Source organism: Falco peregrinus, chromosome 4 (genome assembly GCF_023634155.1).
Source record: "Falco peregrinus isolate bFalPer1 chromosome 4, bFalPer1.pri, whole genome shotgun sequence".
NCBI classification, from domain to species: domain Eukaryota; kingdom Metazoa; phylum Chordata; class Aves; order Falconiformes; family Falconidae; genus Falco; species Falco peregrinus.
Genome location: NC_073724.1, coordinates 75,213,198 through 75,235,506, shown reverse-complemented (window position 1 = coordinate 75,235,506; position 22,309 = coordinate 75,213,198). Strand labels below are relative to the sequence as shown.

General features: G+C 35.6%; 1 protein-coding gene across 10 annotated transcripts in view; it reads right to left on the bottom strand.

Moving 5' to 3' along the window:
- RBM26 (RNA binding motif protein 26) overlaps window positions 1-22,309 on the bottom strand; it is a 74,505-nt gene that overhangs the window by 47,806 nt on the left and 4,390 nt on the right. For 5 of the 10 annotated variants that reach the window (XR_008747078.1, XR_008747077.1, XR_008747079.1 and 2 more), the window contains exons 2-11: window positions 13,159-13,277; window positions 12,475-12,611; window positions 11,500-11,588; window positions 10,208-10,446; window positions 8,334-8,594; window positions 5,488-5,727; window positions 3,844-4,011; window positions 3,356-3,496; window positions 2,236-2,347; window positions 1,295-1,454 (exon numbers count right to left, since the gene is read on the bottom strand). Coding sequence is in view for 7 of the 10 variants with exons in the window: in XM_027781011.2 (XP_027636812.1) it covers window positions 1,295-1,454; window positions 2,236-2,347; window positions 3,356-3,496; window positions 3,844-4,011; window positions 5,488-5,727; window positions 8,334-8,594; window positions 10,208-10,446; window positions 11,500-11,588; window positions 12,475-12,611; window positions 13,159-13,277 (1,666 nt within the window). In the remaining 3 variants the exon portion in view is untranslated. The remainder of the gene's footprint in view (window positions 1-1,294; window positions 1,455-2,235; window positions 2,348-3,355; window positions 3,497-3,843; window positions 4,012-5,487; window positions 5,728-8,333; window positions 8,595-10,207; window positions 10,447-11,499; window positions 11,589-12,474; window positions 12,612-13,158; window positions 13,278-22,309) is intronic. The other 5 variants (XM_013295974.2, XM_013295976.2, XM_005233448.3 and 2 more) reach the window with 3 other exon arrangements.

The window sequence follows — 22,309 nt, the reverse complement described above, 5'->3', positions numbered from 1 at the left end:
ACTTACTACATGTAAGATCTTCATTTGTCTCTCAATTATTGTAAAATCATTCATGATTCTGTTAAAAGTGCCTGGTGTCAAGAAGCAACCTTGAGAATAAGCTAACTAACTTTAACAACAGTTAAAAAAAACAACGAACCAAACTGAGGTAAAATCCATAAACAGTCAAACAGTATTTCTAATTGTAAATAGGAGTACTTTGAAAGACAAGAGGAAGAATCACTGAAGAAAATTGCTACAAAAAAAACCATGGGTCAGTTAATAAGTGTCCTATCTAGTATCAGAGCTAGACAACAAAGTTAATTTTTGTTTTCCTCCTTTGAGCATTAACACACTATTTTAGACTCTTTCAAAGGACAAAATTACAACTTTGGGAAGAAAAGCATAGCTTGCAATATCTATCTGCACATCAGCCTGCCTCTATATACATCCACACACAATTTTACTTGCCTTACTGAATCGTACTGCCTGCTAATACACCCATATTCTTAGGTAAACTATGGAAAGGCTTAAGAAATATTTAAGAGCAATTAAGAAGGATTTAAATTATCTCCATGTTCAGACAGGCACAGGAGCTTTATTCTGTACAGTATCTGTATGCACAAAACCATTCTATTACACCTCTTCAACCTCTCAGTAAAAACAAGAAAGCATACATAAAATCACAAGCTAACATCTGAGACTTGTTGATAATGATGCCTGATGAAAGATCACACTAAGTAGCTTAGAGACTGGATATAAAATACTGACATAACACATACAGTCTGCAATATGTAACATCAACCTAAATTAGGTCCTAGTTCTTGGTATTTACTTCGTATCTTTAACTGTTTGCTTATTTCTGTTTATATATGTGGGTCACTCAGATACACCACTTATTATAAGGGACAAACCACCACTACTGTGGGAACAGAACGCAATTATATCACAGGGTTGCTTTCTGGATGAGAAATACAGGTTTTCTGTATTTACAATTTATCTCAGAGACAAAGGGTTTATGAAAAGGGGTGAAGGGAAAAGACTTACAATCAATTTTCAATGTTTTAAACAATGTATCTTAAAAGTCTTACCTGTGATGAAAACACTTGTTCAAAACCTAAAAGACTAGAACATTCTATTTCTGCTTCTTCAATGACAATTTCATTAAAAACAATGAGATCATGCTTAAGAAACAAATCAGGAAAATAGTAACAGTTTCAGGGAACCAGTTAAAAAAAACAACTGGCATTCTCCTTTCAGTAACTACCTCTATCATTAAGTCAAAGCATACTGCCTTCTCTTTGTTGACTCTTACCTGCAAGTTGACCAAATTTCCAAACTTACTGAAGTGCTCATTAAGTTTGCTGATATTGTTAAGTTCCGGGGGAACTTTTCTCAATTCAAGTTTTGTATTTTCACTCCCAAACTGCACCTTCTTCTGGAAACCTGGACTATTTGTTCTGTTAAAATTTTGCCTGCAACAAATAAAAATCAAGCCAGAAATCCATAGCAAGCTAGCAAAGACAATGTGAAATTACATAGTTTCACAGAAGCATGTGTGTATGAGATACTGAGAGAAAGATCTGTGGACTTAAAAAAAAAAAAGCTATTTAAAAAAAATGTAGAAGAGCACAAGGCACACAAGTTCATACACCTGCAGTCTTCCCCACAGATACTCCCAGCATACTGCAGCACGTAAATCCGTAATTCACGATTATTTGCATGTATCAGTGAGTCCTGATTTCCAACATCTTCAAAAACTATTTCTCTGCTATTCCACAGAATATCCCCACCAACATTTCAAACAACTATTACTTCAAGGCTCTTCTCAGTCCTAGTAATCTCTTAAAATCCCTTCTGACCTTTTATCACCCCAGGTATATCTGGACACTAAGCGCTTCACCCTCTATTTTCTGTCAGTTAAATACTTGGCAACTCAAACCAAAATAGCGATGATACAATTCACATTTCAAAACTAAAATCAGTCATCTCTAACAAACAACCCACTGCAGCTTCGCTGAGATCATTCCAGCTCTCAAAGAGTAGATCGTGGTATCATCCAAAGCAACTTCGGCTACCTCTGTACTGCCTTTAAGAGAAGATAGTCAAATACAGATCACTCTATAGTGTGATTTTAGTACAACTCACAGTTTAACTTGCTTACAGTTTATATAGATTTCTGTGTATTTCAAATTACAGGAAAGAGCTTCATAGAATTCCAACTATTAAGCCAACCTTGTGTTAATGATCACTCACTTGTCAAACCAAGTCTTCTTTGTAGGAACTCCACCATCCCCTGCACCAATTGTTCTTTTCCTGGATTCAGCATCTACCACTATTCTCATACTATTTTTATTAGGAGGTTTTTCTGTAAACAGATGAAAAGATTTCACAATATTTTTTGTATTTTCTGTGTATAGTAAAAAGGTATTCTGCTCACGCTGAATTTGCATTGAAAAGCACAATTGTTTCATTTTGAAATTACTATGATCCTTGTTTCAACAGAATCAAATCTTGGTCACAGACTTTTCTCCTTTACTATCAATAGATGCTGATCAATAGTGACAGATCAAAATAGCTAATAGCTTTCATTTTGTCACAGTAACATCACACAAGGAAAACAAAAGAGGTGTGACAGAAGGCATCTGCCTCAAGATGACTACACTCACTGATTCACAATGTCCCGTACAATACTCTGAGGCTCACACTATTTAACATCTCTATTCTACTATTAGATCACACACATAAAAATGCTCATGATAGGAAAGTTACAGTACTCCAGAGCACTAACACCTAGGAGCAAGATTTAGGGATAGGGTGGGAGAGGAGTGGCTCTTGCTGAAGAACAGGAATCATATTGAGGGACTCCTCACTGAAAATACACCAACAGAAACATATTAAGATTAAATACAAATACATACAAATGTAAACAAAACCACATAAAAAAATTGGTTTATTCCTCTTCTCATTTTGTATGCTGCTGCTACTGCTTCTCAGGGCCACAGGAATTATGAAGTTAAGATTACTCATATGTAACTGTCTGCCACCAGATAAAAATGGCTTCCTCCTTTCTGCAGCAAAAATCATCCTAAGATTCTGTTACAGCAACATTAACTTTTTTCTGTATAAAAGATATACTAAGTGACCAGTTATTACACCTAAGTGTAAACTGTGCAATGCTCCATCAAGAGATTTCATTTTACCTGTGAAAATGCACACACAAAGCAACTATGAGCATAAATTAAAAGTTTCCTTAATTTCGAAAGATTTTACAAATTGTAATGTTTTCCAGCATTACATCAACCTGAAAACTGCCTCAACCTGAATTACGTAAGAAACCCAGCTAAACTAAGCAAGTGTAGCTTTGAGAGCATACCTCTGGGTGGTAGATCCATATCACCTGATGTGAGTCCTATCAAATTTGGTCTTTGGGCATGTACTCTATGTCTATACATAGGTCTTGAAGTATTTGTTATACTTGGAGCTTCTGGATTATAGCCATCTGTGTCATACGTTTCTGGTAAGAAAGAAATTGTCTAATTAAAATAAATTGCAGTTGAAACTCCTAAGGTTTCAAATATAATATTTAATTACAAGATACAGTTACAATGAAGAGTTGTATAACAACTATCCTAAAAAAATGCCATGCCAAGATTTCTGCTTAAACACAATGAGAATATTAGTTCACAGTCAAGATTCATGCTTTACATTCACATTTTATTTCTGTCCTAAACTAAATCAGAAATAAAAGTGTTAAATTACTGTCACAGGCTAAATTATGCCAACTTATTCTCCCAAACTATGAAATTATAATCTCTAAAAAGTACAGTATAATATGAATCAATGTTATTCTATTTAGCAAACCTTGTGGGCAAAGCCTCAGTACTACACCTGCTGTAAAAAGAGAGGGTGGAGCAGGAGGCGGCTGGTGATGAATACCCGTTGTAACAACAGTAGGAACTGAGCTAGTTGCTGAGTTTGGGGGGGCATCCATGCCAGCAGGCTGCAATGGAGGAAGTGGAGGGGGTGGTCCTGTCAAAAACAAAGGAAAACACTGCATTAATGTATTATCCACTAGATTACATTACACTCAACTCGTATGGAAATGGATCTGAAATGTTTTTAAGGCTATTTAAAATAAAAGGGGTGAGAGGTATGTATACAGACAAGATAATGTACTATTCATTCATATGAAACCACCCCTACCAGCAAATGACTCCAAACTTAACACTACAGAGAAAAGCATTTGAATAGTTTAACACTTCTCCAAACACCTTCTTTCTATATGGACAACTTAATTGCTAACCCAGTATTTATCTTCACTAACAGATCTTTAATGCTTTATAAATGCCTCTCAAAGAAACAAGATTATTTTTAAATAGTCTGTAAGAAAAAGATTCTGTGATAATAACTAACTTGACCAAAATTGCGTTTCCAAACGTCCAAGAAACAATCTACAACTCTGGTGGAAAAATCAAAGGAATCCTTCTTAAAACTGAGGGATTTGGTTGGATGGTTTGATATTTTTTTTGTTTTGTTGGGTTTTTTTGTTTACAACAGGTAACATGTCACTTTCAAAAGGGACAGTCAAGCCTGACCCTGAATGTAATCACTGGCCAAACCATGTTTTGGAAAAAGATACAAAGTAAGATATTTGAACTTTCCACACAGATCTGGAAATCCTATGTCTGGCAGAACTCATCACCCCAGCAATACAGTTATTCTCTATACTAAGTGACATAAATCCATTCAGATCTTACTCAAATATACTATCAACTGGAAGTGAAAACAGTTTAAGAAACTTCCAAGCAATATCAAATATATATTATTCTTGAATAATTTTACTAAGTGGGACATCTAATTTAATAAAAAAAGAGAAAGAAATACACACATAAAGCTAACGTAACAGTTCTTAAACCACACAAGGGAACTGAATACTAAACTGCTATTTTATAAACGAGAGCCAGGAACACAAGTCTTCATATCATTTGTAGTGCCTCAGCCAAAGTACTTTCCAATGAAAGAGTGAACAAGCTGGAGATTTTTCTTTCTTGGCTACTTTACAAGCTTACTTTCAAAATTAATCACAAGTGACATTTTCAGGTGTAAATTTGATGTAGTCATGAATTTTCTAACTTTATTATTACAAATTAAATGCCAAATATCTGTTGTTTCCAGTATCTTCCCCTCTTCTCTAACAGCAGTGTTGCACAACTTCTATAAAACTGAAGGAATTGAGTTTTGCCATGCCATACTTTTGCTTAAACACAATTAAAATATTATTGCATGTTCAAGATTCACATTTAACATGAAAATTTTACAACCACCAACTCTGCAACAATTACTATTAAAAAAAAGAGTAATTCTGGGGTAAGCTATGTCATTGTAGAGCACACTACAACTTTCTAAAATATAGCTGGCAGTCTTAAAACAGCTTTTTGCGCTGTATACAACCCAAGTAACATTGAGGCTTTTCTACTAAAAAATGAGATTTATTTTTTTAATTACCTGTTACAGGTGGAAGGCTAGGTGGTAAGGGGCCTGGTGGTGGTACTGGAGGTCTAAGATTAACAGGAGGAGGGCTCAGAATTGGTGGAGGGGGAGGAAGTCCAGGAGGAGGTGGTCCTTCAACAACAGGGGGTTGTGCTGGAAAAGGCAGAATGCCAGGAAGATTCACATCTTCTACCACTACTGGGTCGCTTCCATGATCAAAAGGGCACATGTCTCCTCTCATACAGAAACCCTTTTCTGAAACATCAAATCCAAAAAGAATTGTTAGTATTCAACAGCTGTAGTTTGATTCAGAGTAGATATGAGACATTCTACAGGTAATGCAGCGGTTGGTATATTAAGAGCTTCACATACCAGCAGAAATTTACATTAGAAAATTAAATTGACCATTTAACTCTATTTTTAACAGTCCAGCAGAATAAATACAGGAGTTAAGACTTTTTTCTTGAAGAATTAATTCTGCACTGAATCGTAACAAACTGTGAAAGCAAAGAATAAAATTTAGATGTCATCACAGTAACAAACCCAGTGTTTCTAAGTAAAAAGTGTAGATACCAGGATTGAGAAACCCCTATTAAAGTTGGAATGTATAAGATTAACTTCTAACATGAGAAAATTCAGTTCTTTTCTGTCTCTTGCAATTATTTCAGGAAGAATTAGAATATTCTTCCAGTTTAATGCAATCATGTAAGATCAAAAATTCTGTTACTTATATATATATATACGTATGTAAATATAAAATACACACATATAAATAAAAATGAACACACATCCAATTATTTTCTTTTACATGCAAGCAAAACATTGAAGTAGGTCCAGAGGAGGGCCACAAAAACATGATCAGAAGGCTGGAATACCTCTCCTACCTATGAGGGAAAGCTGAGAGAATTGAGGTTGTTCAGCCTGGAGAAGAGAAGGCTCTCAGAAGACTTTATTGCAGCCTTGCAGTACTTAAAGGGGGGCTTTTATAAGAAAGATGGGGCCTGCTGCAATACGACAAAAGGTAACTGTTTTAAACTGAATGAGGGTAGATTCAGATTAGATTTAAGGAAGAAATTCTTTACTGTGAGGATGGTGAAACACTGGAACAAGTTGCCCAGAGAGGCTGCAGATGCCTCATTCCTGGAAACATTCAAGGTCAGGCTGGACAGGGCTCTGAGCAACCTCATCTAGTTGAAGATTTTCCTCAGTGCAGGGGGGGTGGACTAGATGAATCTTTTAAGGTCCCTTCCAATGCAAACCATTCTACAATTTCCTGTTTAGCAACAGATCCCACAAAACCACCAATAAAATTCAATTAATATGGGGGAAAAGTTCAAAACATCCTCTAGTAAAACAGGAAGAAAGCTAAGTGTCCACTTCCTCAAAACATGATGCAGAAAAGCAGTCTGCTTTACCTTATCTTCAGGAAGAGTTACAGAACATATAAATTGTAACATTAAGGAAAACCAGAAGTTCTGCAGAGGGTCAAATAGAAAACATGAAAGTACAGATAGGAAGAGCCATATGTGGGAACCAGCTTGCCATTGAAGAGGTGAGCTTAATAAATTTGGAAGACACGAAAAAGCCATGAGAAAAGCAAATGGAAGAGACACCTACCGAGAGATTTTAGTAACACACAGAAACATAGGGGAAAAAAACCCAAACAAAAAGTAAACATTTGAGGACAACTGTATCACAATTTTCAAACACCCTACAACTTGCTTCATACTCAGAAACTGGAAATAAGGCTGCTATTGAAGACAGACTGTTATAGGCACAAAGTCCCAGTGTCATGCCTGGAGATGTTATTTCAGAAGTATACTAGCCTGCACGTTTCATTCCTTTCTAAGAGATCTGTACAGTTGGGAGCATGACACAACATTCTGCTGCTCAGCTTGCATCAGAAGATAATTCCACAACAAAACTACACTTTTACAACTCTACCTGCTCCACAATATTGCTGTGATGTATACTGGCAAATCTGTTCCTCACAAGTACAAGTCTGCCAACACTTGAGAGCTCGTTACTTTAAAAAAAAAAATTCTAATCAGAGTTCTGAACGTAAACTGGCCTACATCCTGAACTTGTCCCTGTGGTATACAACAACAACAAAAAAACTAAAAAAAAAAAAACTACAGGGGAAATTTAATCTCTTCCAAGCTAACAGGTTGACTGGCTGAACTTAGCTAAGACGCTGCCAACTGCAGCAGCCTCTTGTGTGGACTTTGGCACAAGACATGCAAAATGAAACCTTAAGACACAAATAAGCACAAAACCCCACCCAATTTTAAGCAACAGCTACACAGAAAAAAATCAGTTAACATAAGCATGGGAAATTGCAGTTCTAGAACTTTCTAGTTAAAAATTATCTTAGATAGGATGTAATAAAAAAAAAAGATGAGGTCAGTAAGGTGCTAATCATGGTTGAAACCATCAAATACAGTATTCGGCTTGAACAAGACAGAAAATCTGGGTAAAATTAGATTTTTTAATAACTTTAAATACAATTATAAAATATATTTCATTTAATCAACTATTCATTATTTGAAACAAATATAATTATTATACACATTTAATCATATATCATGCATATTAATCATTATATAATTATATGCATTGTATTGCAAATATAAATTAAAATATCCTTTTTATTTATGAATTAAATATTAATATATCATTATATATATTAAATATACTAAAGTCAATAAAAAGCGGGATAAAATTTGCATTCAAGAATTGTGTAGTGGAAAGAAAAAAACAGTAAGAGAGGAGATCAGGAGAAGAAAGGAAAACTACCTCAACCTTTTCAGAAAGTGGCTGATCATAGCTGCTGGAAGCAATTAAAAAAAATACAGACTTACCATCATAATCTCTACAGCGCTTCTTTGGCAGCGGAGGTCTTCCATAGGAGTTGTGGTCCAGCTGCTCTTCATGGAACTCTGACCAGCTTTCAGTAGTGTTATTTCCATGATGAGCAGGAGCAATAACAGTAATAGTGCTGCTCAGCGTAGGGACAGGGTAGTGGCTGGACGAAATATTTGTCACAGAAGAAACTGGAGTATAATTGTTCTCTAATGGATCTGTTCTATCCATATCATATTTTGGCTTTCCCAAATCCCTTTCTGTTAATATTGGGAGGGAAAAAAAAAAAGTTATATTGGATGATTCTTTCTGCACATTTTCACCACAAGCAGCCATTAACCTGTGTTAAGTATCTTTATTCCACATCAACTCAAAACATGAAAATCATAACTGGAAAGTCTACAGGTTGCCCAGAGTGCCTGTAGAGTCTCTACTGTTGGAGCTATGTATAATAACCCAACTAGACAGGGTCCTGAGCAACCTGCTCCAGTTTATCTCTTTGAGAAGGGATGCTGGACTACATGACTGTCAGAGGTCTCTTCCAACCTCAACTATTCCATGATTCTACATTCCAAAGGTTTAATCAGAAAAATAATAATCTTACAAGTACATAATCAGCCACTGGGGTATTTCAGTAACAGCTATACCCACAGCAAAGCAGAAACCCTACCTAACTGCAGAGTACATCTTCTGTAGTGATGCATATATTTTAAGAACTTCAGATGGAAAGTTAATTCTTTAAGTTATTGTATTAGTTATTCAGCACTAACATGACGTTTTATTATGAATACATGCAAACTATTCTCTGAATTTTCTAATAACACCATCAAATAAACAGTAAGTATCCAGATTAAGACAAAAGTGTTGTTTTATGAAGTAAGTTGGTAGACTCAAATAACCTCGCATTAAAGCAATACTAATAAAAATGTCTTAAAAGAAGGCAGGTAAGTGTAGGTAAGACAGGTTTTTCTTAATGTGCTTAGAAAAATAAAGATTTCACTATATTTTCTATATTTCCACTGCAATTTATGTAAAATAATCCTTAATTTAAGATTTAATCACAGTATAATCTTTCAGTTAAACTGCTGCATGCTGTTCAACTTGCTTGTTCATAAGTCGTTTGTAAAGTATCTGCTAACATAATTTCAGGAACTCTATTCCTACTTTTAAGGCTGAGTTAACTAGGCCCATTCTACAGGAAAAAAAATAATACACAGGAGACTTAAACCAGACTACTTTTACCTCTACATTGTCTAAGACAGGCTAAAGATATAAAGTGACTCTCAATGCTCTTGTCCAATTTATCAGTAACAACTACTGGGGGGAAAAGCATTCCTTTCAGATGAATAAACAGCTTTGTTTTTAAAGAAGTTTGACAAACTACTGTACTGAAGTTTTAAGGCTTACAGATATGTGTGCAAATGCAAATATTTACCGTAGTAATTTCAGCTTCTCCCTATGACACCAAGTAGGGGACAAGACAAAAAGAACACAACTATACTGTTCTGTTTGACAAGTCATTTGCTGCCAAACAGGTAATTTCTGCCAGTTCTACCTCTGTAGATGGGTATTAATTTCTGTATCTTCCCAAACCAGATTCTGAGTTCCTAAAATGTAATGAAATGCAATTAACTCTTGACTTTTCTGCCTCTCTTGTAATACTGCTTAGAAGTGGCCAAGACAGTCAAAGGCATTAGAGAAGAATGGTGGGAAAGAGGGCAAAACAAGCACTGAAAACATAATCACATAACCCTTATTTCCACAGAAAAGCAAGCTATATTTGAACAAAGAAACAAGAACAATAGAGGAAATCTTGGTACATGTTGAACATAGTGTTTAAGTTTAGTGTCTAAATTTTGTAGGAAACATTCACCGTATTTTAGAGACCAACTGTTGGTACCTCTGCTTCGTGTTCTGCTCCGGCTTCTGCTCCGGTCTCTATCTCGGTCCCGCAACCTCTCTTTGCTCCAACTTCTACTTCGACTCCTGCTGTAGCTCCGACTCCTCCCTCTTCTTCTGTTGTATCGATCCCTATAAGAATCTCTTCTGGGAGGATTTCGGTCATAATCTCTCTTCCGAGAACGTTCATCTTTTTTCCTTTCATCACGGCTTCTAAACATGTAATTTTGTAAGTTAATTACAAGAATTATGAAGCCATAATTTAAAACTTGAACTACCATTAAAAACCTTAAGAAATGGCAATGAAAATTAGAGAAAAGCTACAAATGGAATCTAACTATGGCCCTTGCTTTCTTCTCAGAATATCTGAAAAATTATTTTATTTGGTTTACATAGTTTAATTTTACCATGCATAAGATTTTAAAACATACATAAAATTCTGCTTCTGCCTAATACCACACCTTCCCCAAGCTGGAAACAACAAAAAGGTGACAGTTACTGAAGGCTTCTAAATTAAAATTCACAGAATCACAGAAGAGTCAGGGCTGGAAAGGACCTCTGGAGATCACCTAGTCCAACCCCCTGCTAAAACAGGTTCACCTCAATCAGGTTGCAGAGTTGCATTGAGGCAGATTCTGATGTCTCCAGAGGAGACTCCAACAGCCTCTCTGGGCAGCCTGTTCCAGTGCTCTGGTCACCCTCAAAGTAAAGAAGTTTTTCCCCATATTCAGAAGAAACTTCTTGTGTTTCAGTTTGTGCCCACTGCCCCTTGTCCTGTCACTGGGCAGTACTGAAAAGAGCCTGGCCCCATCCCCTTGACACTCCCCCTTAAGATATTTATAGACTTTGATAAGATCCCCTCCTCTCAGTCTTCTCCAGGCTAAACAGGCCCAGCTCTCTCAGCCTTTCCTCATAACAGAGATGCTCCAAGTCCCCTAACCATCTCCACAGCCCTCTGCTGGACCTTCTCCAGTAGTTCCCTGTCTCTCTCATCACAATCCAACCTCAATACCAAGCAGTGAGTGTTTTAATATAAACCACAGATCTAACATAAAAATTAATCATGAAATTCAAATGTGATAGCTGTGCACAACTGTTTACACTGTCACTTACACAGCTGCCATTTAACTACATATGCATAAAAGCAATAAAAGTCTTATTTTTAGGCTTTTTAGGTGACCATACAGAAAGAAAATAATCTAGTAACACACAAAAATCCAAATCCATCTACTGATACAATACGAGAGGTTAAACAAATGGTATTACCTGGTATCTCTGTAGCGAGAACTTGACTGAGGAGGGCTGTGATTTAGTCTTCTAGAAAACTTTTTCTCTCGCTCTTCCTCTTTAACTATCTGAATTTAAAGTATGTACATTAGATCAAAACACATCTACACTATAATGGAGACGTCTGCACAATCAAATAAAACCAAACAACTCAAAAGGCTGAGAAAAGTCAGCAGTAACACTGAAAACTGAAACAACATTTTTGCATCTAATGCAATTAGAAAATCTTCATAACATATTAGATTTCTATTTCTAGGAATATTCAAAGCATGGGTTGGGAGACAATAAAGCAGAATAAGCAATCCTTATAGTGCTGCACTGAAAACACATCTGTTATGTCTACAGGTAGACAAAAATCCATACTACGGTGCAGTGACACATCTGGGAAGACATGAATATTCAACAACTGACACATAAGGTCTTTTCTTCAATCAGCAGATTAGCTGGTTCAGATCACAGTTAAACACTTTCACACAGCCAAACCTAGGCTGCTGTTGAAAAGGACAAATCTACTCTTCTGCCTCAAAGAACAATATAAACACTTCTGTTGGAATAAGGATGTTATCTGGGTAAAGCCATTGGAGGAATGAGGACTGCCATTTGGAATGGCAGGCTGGATTTATGCTGAATTCAACAGCAGCATAATTACAACAGCAATCCTGAGTAAAGAACCAATGTAGGTGATACTGCAACTCCTACACTACTCAATAACTTTATTTACATTTGCTGAGTCAGAACTGCTTTGGTTTAGCTTTGAAGCACCCACTTACATTTAGAAAAATTGTGCAGCAGTACTCAACATACCAGGCAAAAATCTTCTGACATTTTAATGCTGTAGTGTAAGTTTGGGGACTATTGATAGTAAAAAAAATTAACATGATGAAGTTGAATCACATAAGCAAACTATAGGAATGAGGAAAAAAGACACACATTTAAAATAAAATCAATGCTTACCTCTTCCTTTTTTGTCTCTTTTTCTTGGTGCTGAAAAAATTCTACTTTTAGACTTCCTGATGATGGCTGCTCTGGTGGAGGTAGATAGCTTTTTGTATTCACAGCATCAAACAGTTTTTCCACAAATATCTGAGTTTCTAAAAGTAAAGAGTGTACAAATATCCGTCATTCAAAATGTCAGTTATCCCATTTAAAAACAAGTAATTAAAAAAAAACCTACCCAACATTCACCAAATAGTTAAAACAACCAAGAGTATTTTTTAAATACTCTGATGCTAATTTTGTATTTAAAAAGAACATTTACAGAGTCAAGAAACATGTCAATAATGACATTTCACAAAGGTTTTAAATTCTTGAATTATTTAATGTCTCTTAATAAAACAGCTGAGAAAATATTACTGGAATATATCTGTACAGAGCTCTAGTACTTCTAATCCTGGCAATAAACTCTTCAACATGCATAATTTTCTTCCAGGAATACCAACCGACACAAAACATATACCTGATATATGCATATTGTGCTATACACCCATTTTTTAGAACAAATTACTTTAGCAAAATTGGATTACAAACTTCAAAGTAACAAAGCTAGAGGGATAAATGCGCGATTCTGTGGTAAAAGATTGTTTACATGAATTAAGATAGACTTTTCACTCAAGCTTAACTGTTTTAGAAAGACCATACCTTTCTGAAGAAATACATCCAGCTGATCAACACACAATGCCTTCAGTTCCTTTTCACTTTTATCCTTCTTTACCAATGCCAGAACATATTTAGCTAGGGCAGATGGATCTGCATCACATCTACAAATAGATTAATAAAAAAACAAAACCAAACAAAAAAAACCAAAACCAAACAATTAAAATACAGAAGTTAATGTCTGAAACTGGTATGACCAATACATACAGGGGACCAAAACATTTCCTACCCAAGTAACTGAAAAACACTGAGGGGTATTTTTTAAGACACAGTTCAGATTCGTAAGATTGCCGAGTATAACCTTTCTTCTCCAGAAAAGAATTGCCTAGGATATTTCCAAACAATATTGCACAGAGCGCCTCATAGCAAACTAGAACAAACTATTCAAAAAGAAACCGCCTCAACTGCCTAATAGCCTTAAAAAAATTACAAACACAACAAATAGTCCCATAATTTTCCCATGATGAAATCAGTAATTCCGAGTGTAACACTAAGTGACTATTAACATGGAAAAAGTCAGTCTACCTAATTACAAATGAATACAGCGACACAGAACTGATCTAACTACTACCTACATATGAACATGATAAAAAGCAAGATTAACTGAACAAACTTAATTTTGAATGAAAGGAAATGTAGGAGATCACTATCCATTTTAGGTATCTAAATTCAATCCACAATTAAGTACTGAGCACTTCAGCATAGATGCCGATGGTCTCATGCACATCAACAAAGAACTGTGTAAACTCTATGTCCACACTAAAGTGGAACATTATTCAACGTAACTGATACAATTTTATTACAATGTTTCACAAACAGTAATCTAAAATGAGCTTTGTAGTAGCGTAATAGAGTAAAACCTGCAAAAGCAAATGAGAATACTGCAGGAAAACATGTCATACTTCTTAATTCAAAGTCAGTAACTAATGAAATGGTGAGATGCTGTTTTTTCAGGCAGAACAAGATTTTCTTAAACCATTTAATCCCATTATTTCGCATAGACAAAAGAAAGACCTCAGACCCCACAAAACTAGGCAAGATTTAACACATGGGCACTGGTCATGTGTTAAGACACTGGACAGCTAGCTTGTTCGGGTGGTGATCAAAGTTAATACTACTGTTTTAAAGAACTACAAGAAGAAAGCAAAATTCACTGTACATTCTCTCTAACAAAAGCAGCTGAGAAATAAGTAAAATTAAACTGTGGTCATGGGGTTGCACTGAATCTGAGTATCAAACAGCAGCTCCCAATCTCTTCCACATTAAAAACAAATGAAATTTCAGTTCTGAAGCTTTATGATGAATCCGAATGTTGATCATTTAAATGACATGTATTTCAGTCACTGGACAGAAGAAACCAAATCCATCACCATATCACACTACCTAATTCTTCTCCCCAAAGAAACTATCTCCTGCACAGCAAGCAACATCCTCTATGCAAACATATCCACTAAGCAAACGAAGCAGATCTGTTGGCAGCCATCCTCAGGAGATCTTCTGAATAGCCTGGGCCCAGCACAAACTGCCCTGAAGTTAAAAGGTCACAGCTTCAAACATAACTTAGCATCAAACGAAACATGGCATCCTCCAGAAAGCCAGCAATAGCAGAATTTCATGCTGTAAAAGCAACTTGAGCAGCTAGGGGACACAACACAGTATTCTGCGTTAGTCTGCATTATTTATAGATAGAGGAGATGGGAGTTCACAATCAGTCTACATTACAGAAGAACCTTCACACTGCACTGACAAAATGCAAATATATGCCATTAATTGAAAAACAGACTGCACACCAATTGAAAATGCTTCAGAAATGTTTTCCTTTAACTATCACATCTGGTTTGCCCTCGTTCAGATTTAACAATCCTTTATCCAGAAGAAAATGCTGTCCAAGCACCAAGTCATCTTGGAAGCAGGCACATAACATCTCCGACTGCAAGACTGGTAGGTCTGCAGTCTGTTCTATGCTGCTAGCACCTGAGCACATCATCCAAGCAGATTATCTGAAAGCCACATGTTGAAGAGTGTTCATCATAGGCTGCAATGAGGGTTTTCTCAATGTCTGAATTTGCAAAGATATTTTTTTCTTTTACTGTCACTTAATGCAACTTCAGTGTCACTAAAGGATATTTTCAGTCCTCTCCAGTTTCAAGCAGAATCGTGCCTCAAAGTCACTGTGCTATTTTCATATTATCTATCTACAGTCATAACAGGAAAACAATTGGGAGGGACAGAACAATTTTCATATGATAATCCTCAATTATTTTCTTCTCCTTTCTATTCTCCACAAAAATAAAATAAAGTTACTAGCTGAATTTTTTAAATCAATTTCCACAAATTTGGTTCTCATCTAATAATACAAACAGTCAGCTGTCACTGTTCAAAATCTGCTACAACTGATTTAAATGACAACACATGGACTCAATATTTAGTGGGGGAAAACCAAGTAAAAGAAAATAAAAAAACCCCAAGAGTCAGTCTAGAAGGTAAAACCCCACTGCTGTTAGCTACTGCAACATACTTGAATTCTCCAGCTCCTACAGTAGTAACTATACAACACCCTCATATTCAGTTTAATTGACTACTCTGTCATAAGCAGGGCAGAAAATGGAAAAATCTTGTCTGGAAAGCCACCTAGACTCCAAAAGATGTAACAAACAAAAAAACCCCAAAACATACAAAACCCCAAAACCCAAAGAAATAAAAACGTTTAAAAATTAACAAATGAATTAGTGCTTTCACACCTCCCTGTCATAGTGATTTTGGAAATCTTAACAATATAGTCTATCCCAGAATGTCTTCAGAATTTGAATCCATCCACCTAACTCCAAGATACTCTCAAGAAACTACCCTCAATAAAAGTGTACATAAATGTACTTCTAGTTTCCAAAACACAGAATCAATTTCTCCTGTGGCACCATCTTCGCATTTATCACTCTGTATGCAATACAACCACATATGAACAATGCAAAACAATCATAGTGAACTCTCTTACTATTATTCAATATGTAACTGTAGAAATTCCCCTGTACACAACAGGTAGAACTTACATGCTTTCAAGTTAAAACTGTATTTACTTTGGTTATTCGACAAATACTGTATTTTGAGAATACTAGGAGACTAATTACTTCAAACTGATGCTAACTAAGCTATAATGAACACAACGCATTTTGTGGAAAAGTGAGACGGAGAAAATGTTTTTGTAAACTGACAGTATGATTTTATGTGATTTCACTTTTTGAAATTAAACTGCAAATGATCTTCACGCAGCTGAAAGTTGACTTCTTTTTTCATGTACTGCTTGAAACAGAATTCTCCTCTTTTATATCTGCTGTTCAAGGCTTGATCACAAACAAATGATGTTTTCTCCGCACTACTACGAAGACCATGCTTGTTTCTGCAGCTAGTACTTTAGACAGCTTTAACATCATAGCCTGATGTTTTACTGCATTTCAGAATTACAAAATGCTTTGGGATTTTTGGGTGGGATTTTTTTTGTTTGTTAAGATGCTGCTAAAATTAAACTGCCAGCAACCTGAAGTTGTGGAAGAGAGTAACTGGTCTCACGAAGAAAAAAGTGAATTTAAACTTTACAGAACTGTGAATACAGGAGGTTTTAATGAAAAATTCTGTTATTTATAGCTATTAAGAGTTCTGGATATTACCATTAACGATTTGGGAGAGCGCTGCTTTTTTCAAAGCAGTTTCTATCTACTTTTTCACTCAAACTGAATTCCAAATTGCTGTGTATAAATTCTCCATTCTTTGGTTTAGTGAAAATCTGCTGGTTTGGATTATAGGGGCCTTGAGTTTTTCTGAAAAACAAGTTCTTATGTTCTGTAGTTTCACAGTATTTTCTTACAGAATAGCAGCCTTTGTGTGTGAATAATATGCAATATGCTTGCTGTATCTTTGTGCTTACATGGATTTTTCCCCCATAAGGCTAGCTTTATCAGTTTTTCTACACCTCTGTCTTCTGTTCTATGCTTTTATAATCAGCATGACTTTATTAGTGATGCCACTTCAAAGAAAACAGGAAAGGCACCCATGCTAATAGCAGCAAACAGACTGTGAAGCACAAGGATTTATGATACTACATATCATGCTATATTCTACCAGATTGTAAGATTAATAGAAAAAGGTCCTGAACTGGCAATTCAGAAAAGTGAGAAAAATCAGAATACCACCTACACATTTCAAATAATCTAAGTTGCATTCAAAATTAAAAATAAATCTATATTTAAATTCTAGTGTTGACTGAACAATACATAATTTCAATTGTTAGATGCAGGCTTGAATCCTCAGCTCAACTTGAATACAGTGTGGTACACCACAGACCTGTGCATAAATGGAATCTGTGCATTAAAAGTGTGACAGAAGTTTATGTCTAAACTTCATTCTTATGCTAAAACTGGACTAATGTTCACATGCATTGAAACATGGAAAACGTTTCTCAGCTCTGAATCCCACCATTTACATCCTCTCGACTTTTTGTAGTCATGTGTTGCAGGCAGTAATAAATTTCCCCCCATTTTCTTTTTTCAGGTTTTCTTTAACAAACAAAAAACAGTTGGCACAAGGAATTTTAACTCACTTCCACTGCAGCAAGTTCATCCAAGTGCCTGCTACAATTAAACACCACAGCATGCTTTTTTACACCCATTTTCTGAATATATGATCCTACCTAGTAAAGCTAAATGTTTTTTACATCTAGTCAGGCTTTTTCTGCAGAATCCGTACTCTGATATCAGTCAGAGAATATGCAGTGTCTACTGCTTTGTATTAAACAAGGGAGATTGCTCCTGTAATCCTGCTTTAATATACAGGCACAGATGGAAGAATCCTCTTGCTAGAGCTCTGTATGTTCTTCAGAGAATGATCTGGATACCTCCAACTGCTAACCACCAGAGAAAAGCTTCAAAAAGGAAAGGAACACTCAATCATGTATTTTTTTCAACTGCAGGAGCAAGAACTCACAATTGCAACAAGCCTCACAGGAAAGTTCAAAATCTTGTTTCTGATCTCATCTGGTTTTGGCGTCATTATTTACCATTTCAAATAAAGCAAATAAAGCAGAAGAGGAAAGCTGAAGTTGTTAGAGTAAGTTTAAGCTTTAAGGAACGTTTGGGAAAGGGGAAAGTAATTTGGCTGAAGAAGACTCACTTCTCTGTAGTCTTTTTTATTATTATTACTTGAATACTTTGCAATTCATTAAATATCATTCAATCTATCCATTTCCAGTACTCGGATTTAAATATTCTAAAATAAAAAGTACTAAGCATGTTCTGAGAACCCAGTTTGACTTTTAAGGTTGATGCCTGATGTTGATCATAACTTACAAATGCAGTCAATGTGGAACACCTATTAAAGTTTTTTCACAAAAAAAATCTTAACTGGTGTAGCTGTACATAAAAATCCCCTTGTTAACAACAGAGCTTATACTGATTTAGAAAGACTTTGCCAAAATAGCTAAAAGTAATTTAAAAAGGCAGATAAGCTAAACAAGCAAAATACCTCTGTACACAAATACTTCAGAAGAACCATTTTAAAACATACTGAATAGAAGCATACAATAGGTATCTTTCAAACCTTGAGAGAGAATAAACACAAACTTTGAATACAGTATGCCGAGAACCTATTTTGCCAGGGTAGTGCCTAAGGATGTGTTTAAGCACCAGTACAAAAATACATATTCAAATGAAAGACAAAATATGCTGAGTATTTTAATATGAAAGGTATCAAAAGGGATGGCAGATCTGAAAGTCTCTGTTGGACTAAATACTCCACTATCAACTGAGAACTTTGGGCATGTCTCCTCAACAGGGCCCTGAACTCTCCACCAACCAAGTACCGAATATAAGGCCACTAGGAGTCCTGTTTGAATACTCACATCGACAGCAGAAAAACCCCACAAACCTGCTGAATTCTTCAACCAAGACAAGGAGGAAGAAATGCAAGGAAATAACAAACGGCAAGCAGACTCAAGAATGATTGTTGTGAAGGTGATCATGTATCTGAAGAAATCACATTTTTAAATAGCTGGTTAACATTGCCTATTGCACTCCAGCCTGACTTCCTCAAGTAATGTTTTCCAACATGACAAAGCACAGAATTAGGTTTCCTACACATATACCAAGCTGAAGCCTTTTAAAGTATGAACTCATTAGCTTAAGGAAAGGTCTGAAATACCTAAACCCAAATGCTTTCATCACAGAAAAGTCCACATCTCTAGTGCCAAGTTCCTCATGCAGCAATTCAACATTTAATCTGTTCTTAACAAGCAAAGTAGCCACTGTGATCTGGAGCCTTAAAATAGTAATTATTTCTGGTAAATTTTTAAAGAAGTAGGATCTACAGTATTTGGTGCAGACCTGGTACAATGGTGCTGTACAATACAGACACCAGTTTAACAAGAGGACAATCCTTTAGTAAAAATCTCACTGGCACAGCAAAACAAACTGTAGCTTAAATTCACAGTTATTAGACAAAAACGCAAACATTACATAGAAAATTAACTTGCTTTTTTTAAAATTTTTGGCAATATAGCTTGATTTACACTTTTCTACAAAAAAAAATAATCCAGTATTCCAAAGTCTACCCTCTGGTGAAAATGTTTAGAAAACATGTGTATTGCCCTTTGGGAATATCTGCATAAGTAGTGTTCAACTATAGGGTACCTAACCTTTTTACCTTGGGGGGGGGGGGCGTGAGAGAAAAAAAACAATTCCCATCTGACAGTTTTCACAAAATGAACAGTTACTCAGAGGGGAAAAAAGTATTCTTCAGGGAGGGAGAGCAGGACAGAAAAGAAACCTATGAAGCTTCCTTGCAAAAAAACACTACTTGTTCATTTCAGATATATTTCATCACCTTTATTTCAAACTGATGCCAAGACCCCAAATCTATACTTCACTTTGGACACAGCTAGCATGCACACACTACTTTAAGATGGTAAAAGAAACTACATGGGGCGGGGGGTGTCCTTCATTTTTTTAAATGAATGTACAGACCAGAAAGGTGTTGCAAGTGCTGAATCTAGTTCAACAGATTTAAGATACCACAATACACTGAAACCACAAAAGCATATCTGAAGTTCTCCACGCAGTGAATGGTTTTTGTAAAGGAAAGGACATACAAGTAAAGAAATAACACGTAGGTGCATGTTACTTGTACTCTGATCCTGAGACTTTACAACCTAAATTTCAATAGTTTTGTTGCCTAAAGATTAATATTTTTATTTCTCTAGAATAGTCCTCAGTTCTTGACATTAACCAAGGTGGACATAGTTATGTTTGAAGGCTGAGAGAAATACTTTGTATGTACGTTGTGTATTGGGCAGAGCAGCTAGTCTAATTTAAGCAGTTGTACCATTCTGTTGTGTTGCTACTTAAAACAACTACAACAGACCTATAAAAAGCTACAGTGTTCAATAAGTAAAATGAATGAGACTCACTCAGCAAGATCCAACTTCTATTTTGAGATACTAGTGTACATGAGAAGGACCACCCTTATAATACTCACTTTTACTACTGTTAAAGAGTTAATGAAAGTAATAGAAATACATGGAGGAATGCAACAGCTTCCAGTGCTGTTATATAAGTTACTGATGTCATTACAACAGTTCAAATTATCAAGATACCCAGATCTGACACGTTCATACAGCTGCAGCCAGTAACTGGCAGCTTAAAATGCCACCTCTAAATTCAAGACAGCTCTCAATAAGGCAAAACAGCTGTCAGCTTGCTGGTTGTCCAATACACATTCAATGCAGAAAGCAAAAAAAAATCATAATGTCTATATGACTTGTGATACAGTCAAGGGGTTTGTTCAGTTTTGCTGCTGATGTTCAGCACAAGAACAAGAAAGGTTTCCTGTGACAGGAATAATTGTCTCTTTATTTTCTGCTTTCAACTACAGCTTGAAATACCAACATTTTAATTCTATAAGAGTATGTTTTACACAGAAGCTTAGCAGTATCAGCACTTAAGTTAGGAACTTCAGTTTCTCAAGTACAACAGCTCTCCATGAGTCAGGTGAACAAACTATCAAGTTTCATAACAGAGAAGACTAACTTCATTTAGTGTTAAGACAGTGACATACCAATGGCCTGTATTTGTGTTTTATTTACCTTAGTTATAAATAGCTTAATGTAAAGTGTTAACAGAGTATGTAAATTTAAGAGAAACATCTATTGTTCTGAACTTCTTAGGAAGTTTCATGGGAAAGGAGTAAAACCCAGTGGACCGATGAGTGTTATTCGTAGGCTAGTATGCCACATGTATGTGGAAAGGAATGCCAAAGTTTTAGATTTTAGTTTATTTCTATTCTTTCAGTATTTTGGCTTATTAAAATATTCCCTACACCACTGTTAAGCCCTTTTTTATTCACTACCTTTCTTAAGTAACTGGCTAAAAGCAACTAACCAGTACAGTATTAACAATTGAGCAAAGATGCAAACAGCCAAACAGTATATGATGAGATTTAACAAAGAAAGGTTTATAAGTATGACAAACAAAAATAGAACAGTGAAGACTTAACTGAACACCAGAGCATACTGACTTGACTGCCATAAAATATCCACATGATAAATATACTCAAAATATTCTTTAAGCATTTTGGATTTTATTCCCTCTGATTTAAGTAGTTACAACATCATGATCACTTACAGGGTTAACCAATGCAAAAAAATCTTGCCATACTAACGAGGTATGCCTAAATACTGCATAAACATTGGTTTAGATTATTTTTTCATCTTCCTTGCAAGTCTGATTTAGTACATGAACTAACCTTCATGAAAACATAAATGCAGCAAAGTGGAAAAAATTAGATATGGGAGATTTAATGAAGCTGTAAATAAAATTCAGTGGGCCAGCAGCAGATTTTAATTAAATTTATTTTACACAAAGTAATTAAAAACAAGAAATTTTCCACTGTAAAGAATTAGGGCAAGAGGGAGAACATTACAATCTCTTACAAGGCAAAATGATTAAGTGCAGCATTAGTACAAAAGAGCTATTTTTTTTTCCACAGGTAGAGATTCAAAGAAACTCAAGAAAAAAAAGTGACAAAGACATCCCTACTTGGAACTCTGCCAAGCCAGATCCTGATATTCCAGCAAGGGTTACATACACAGTTTATA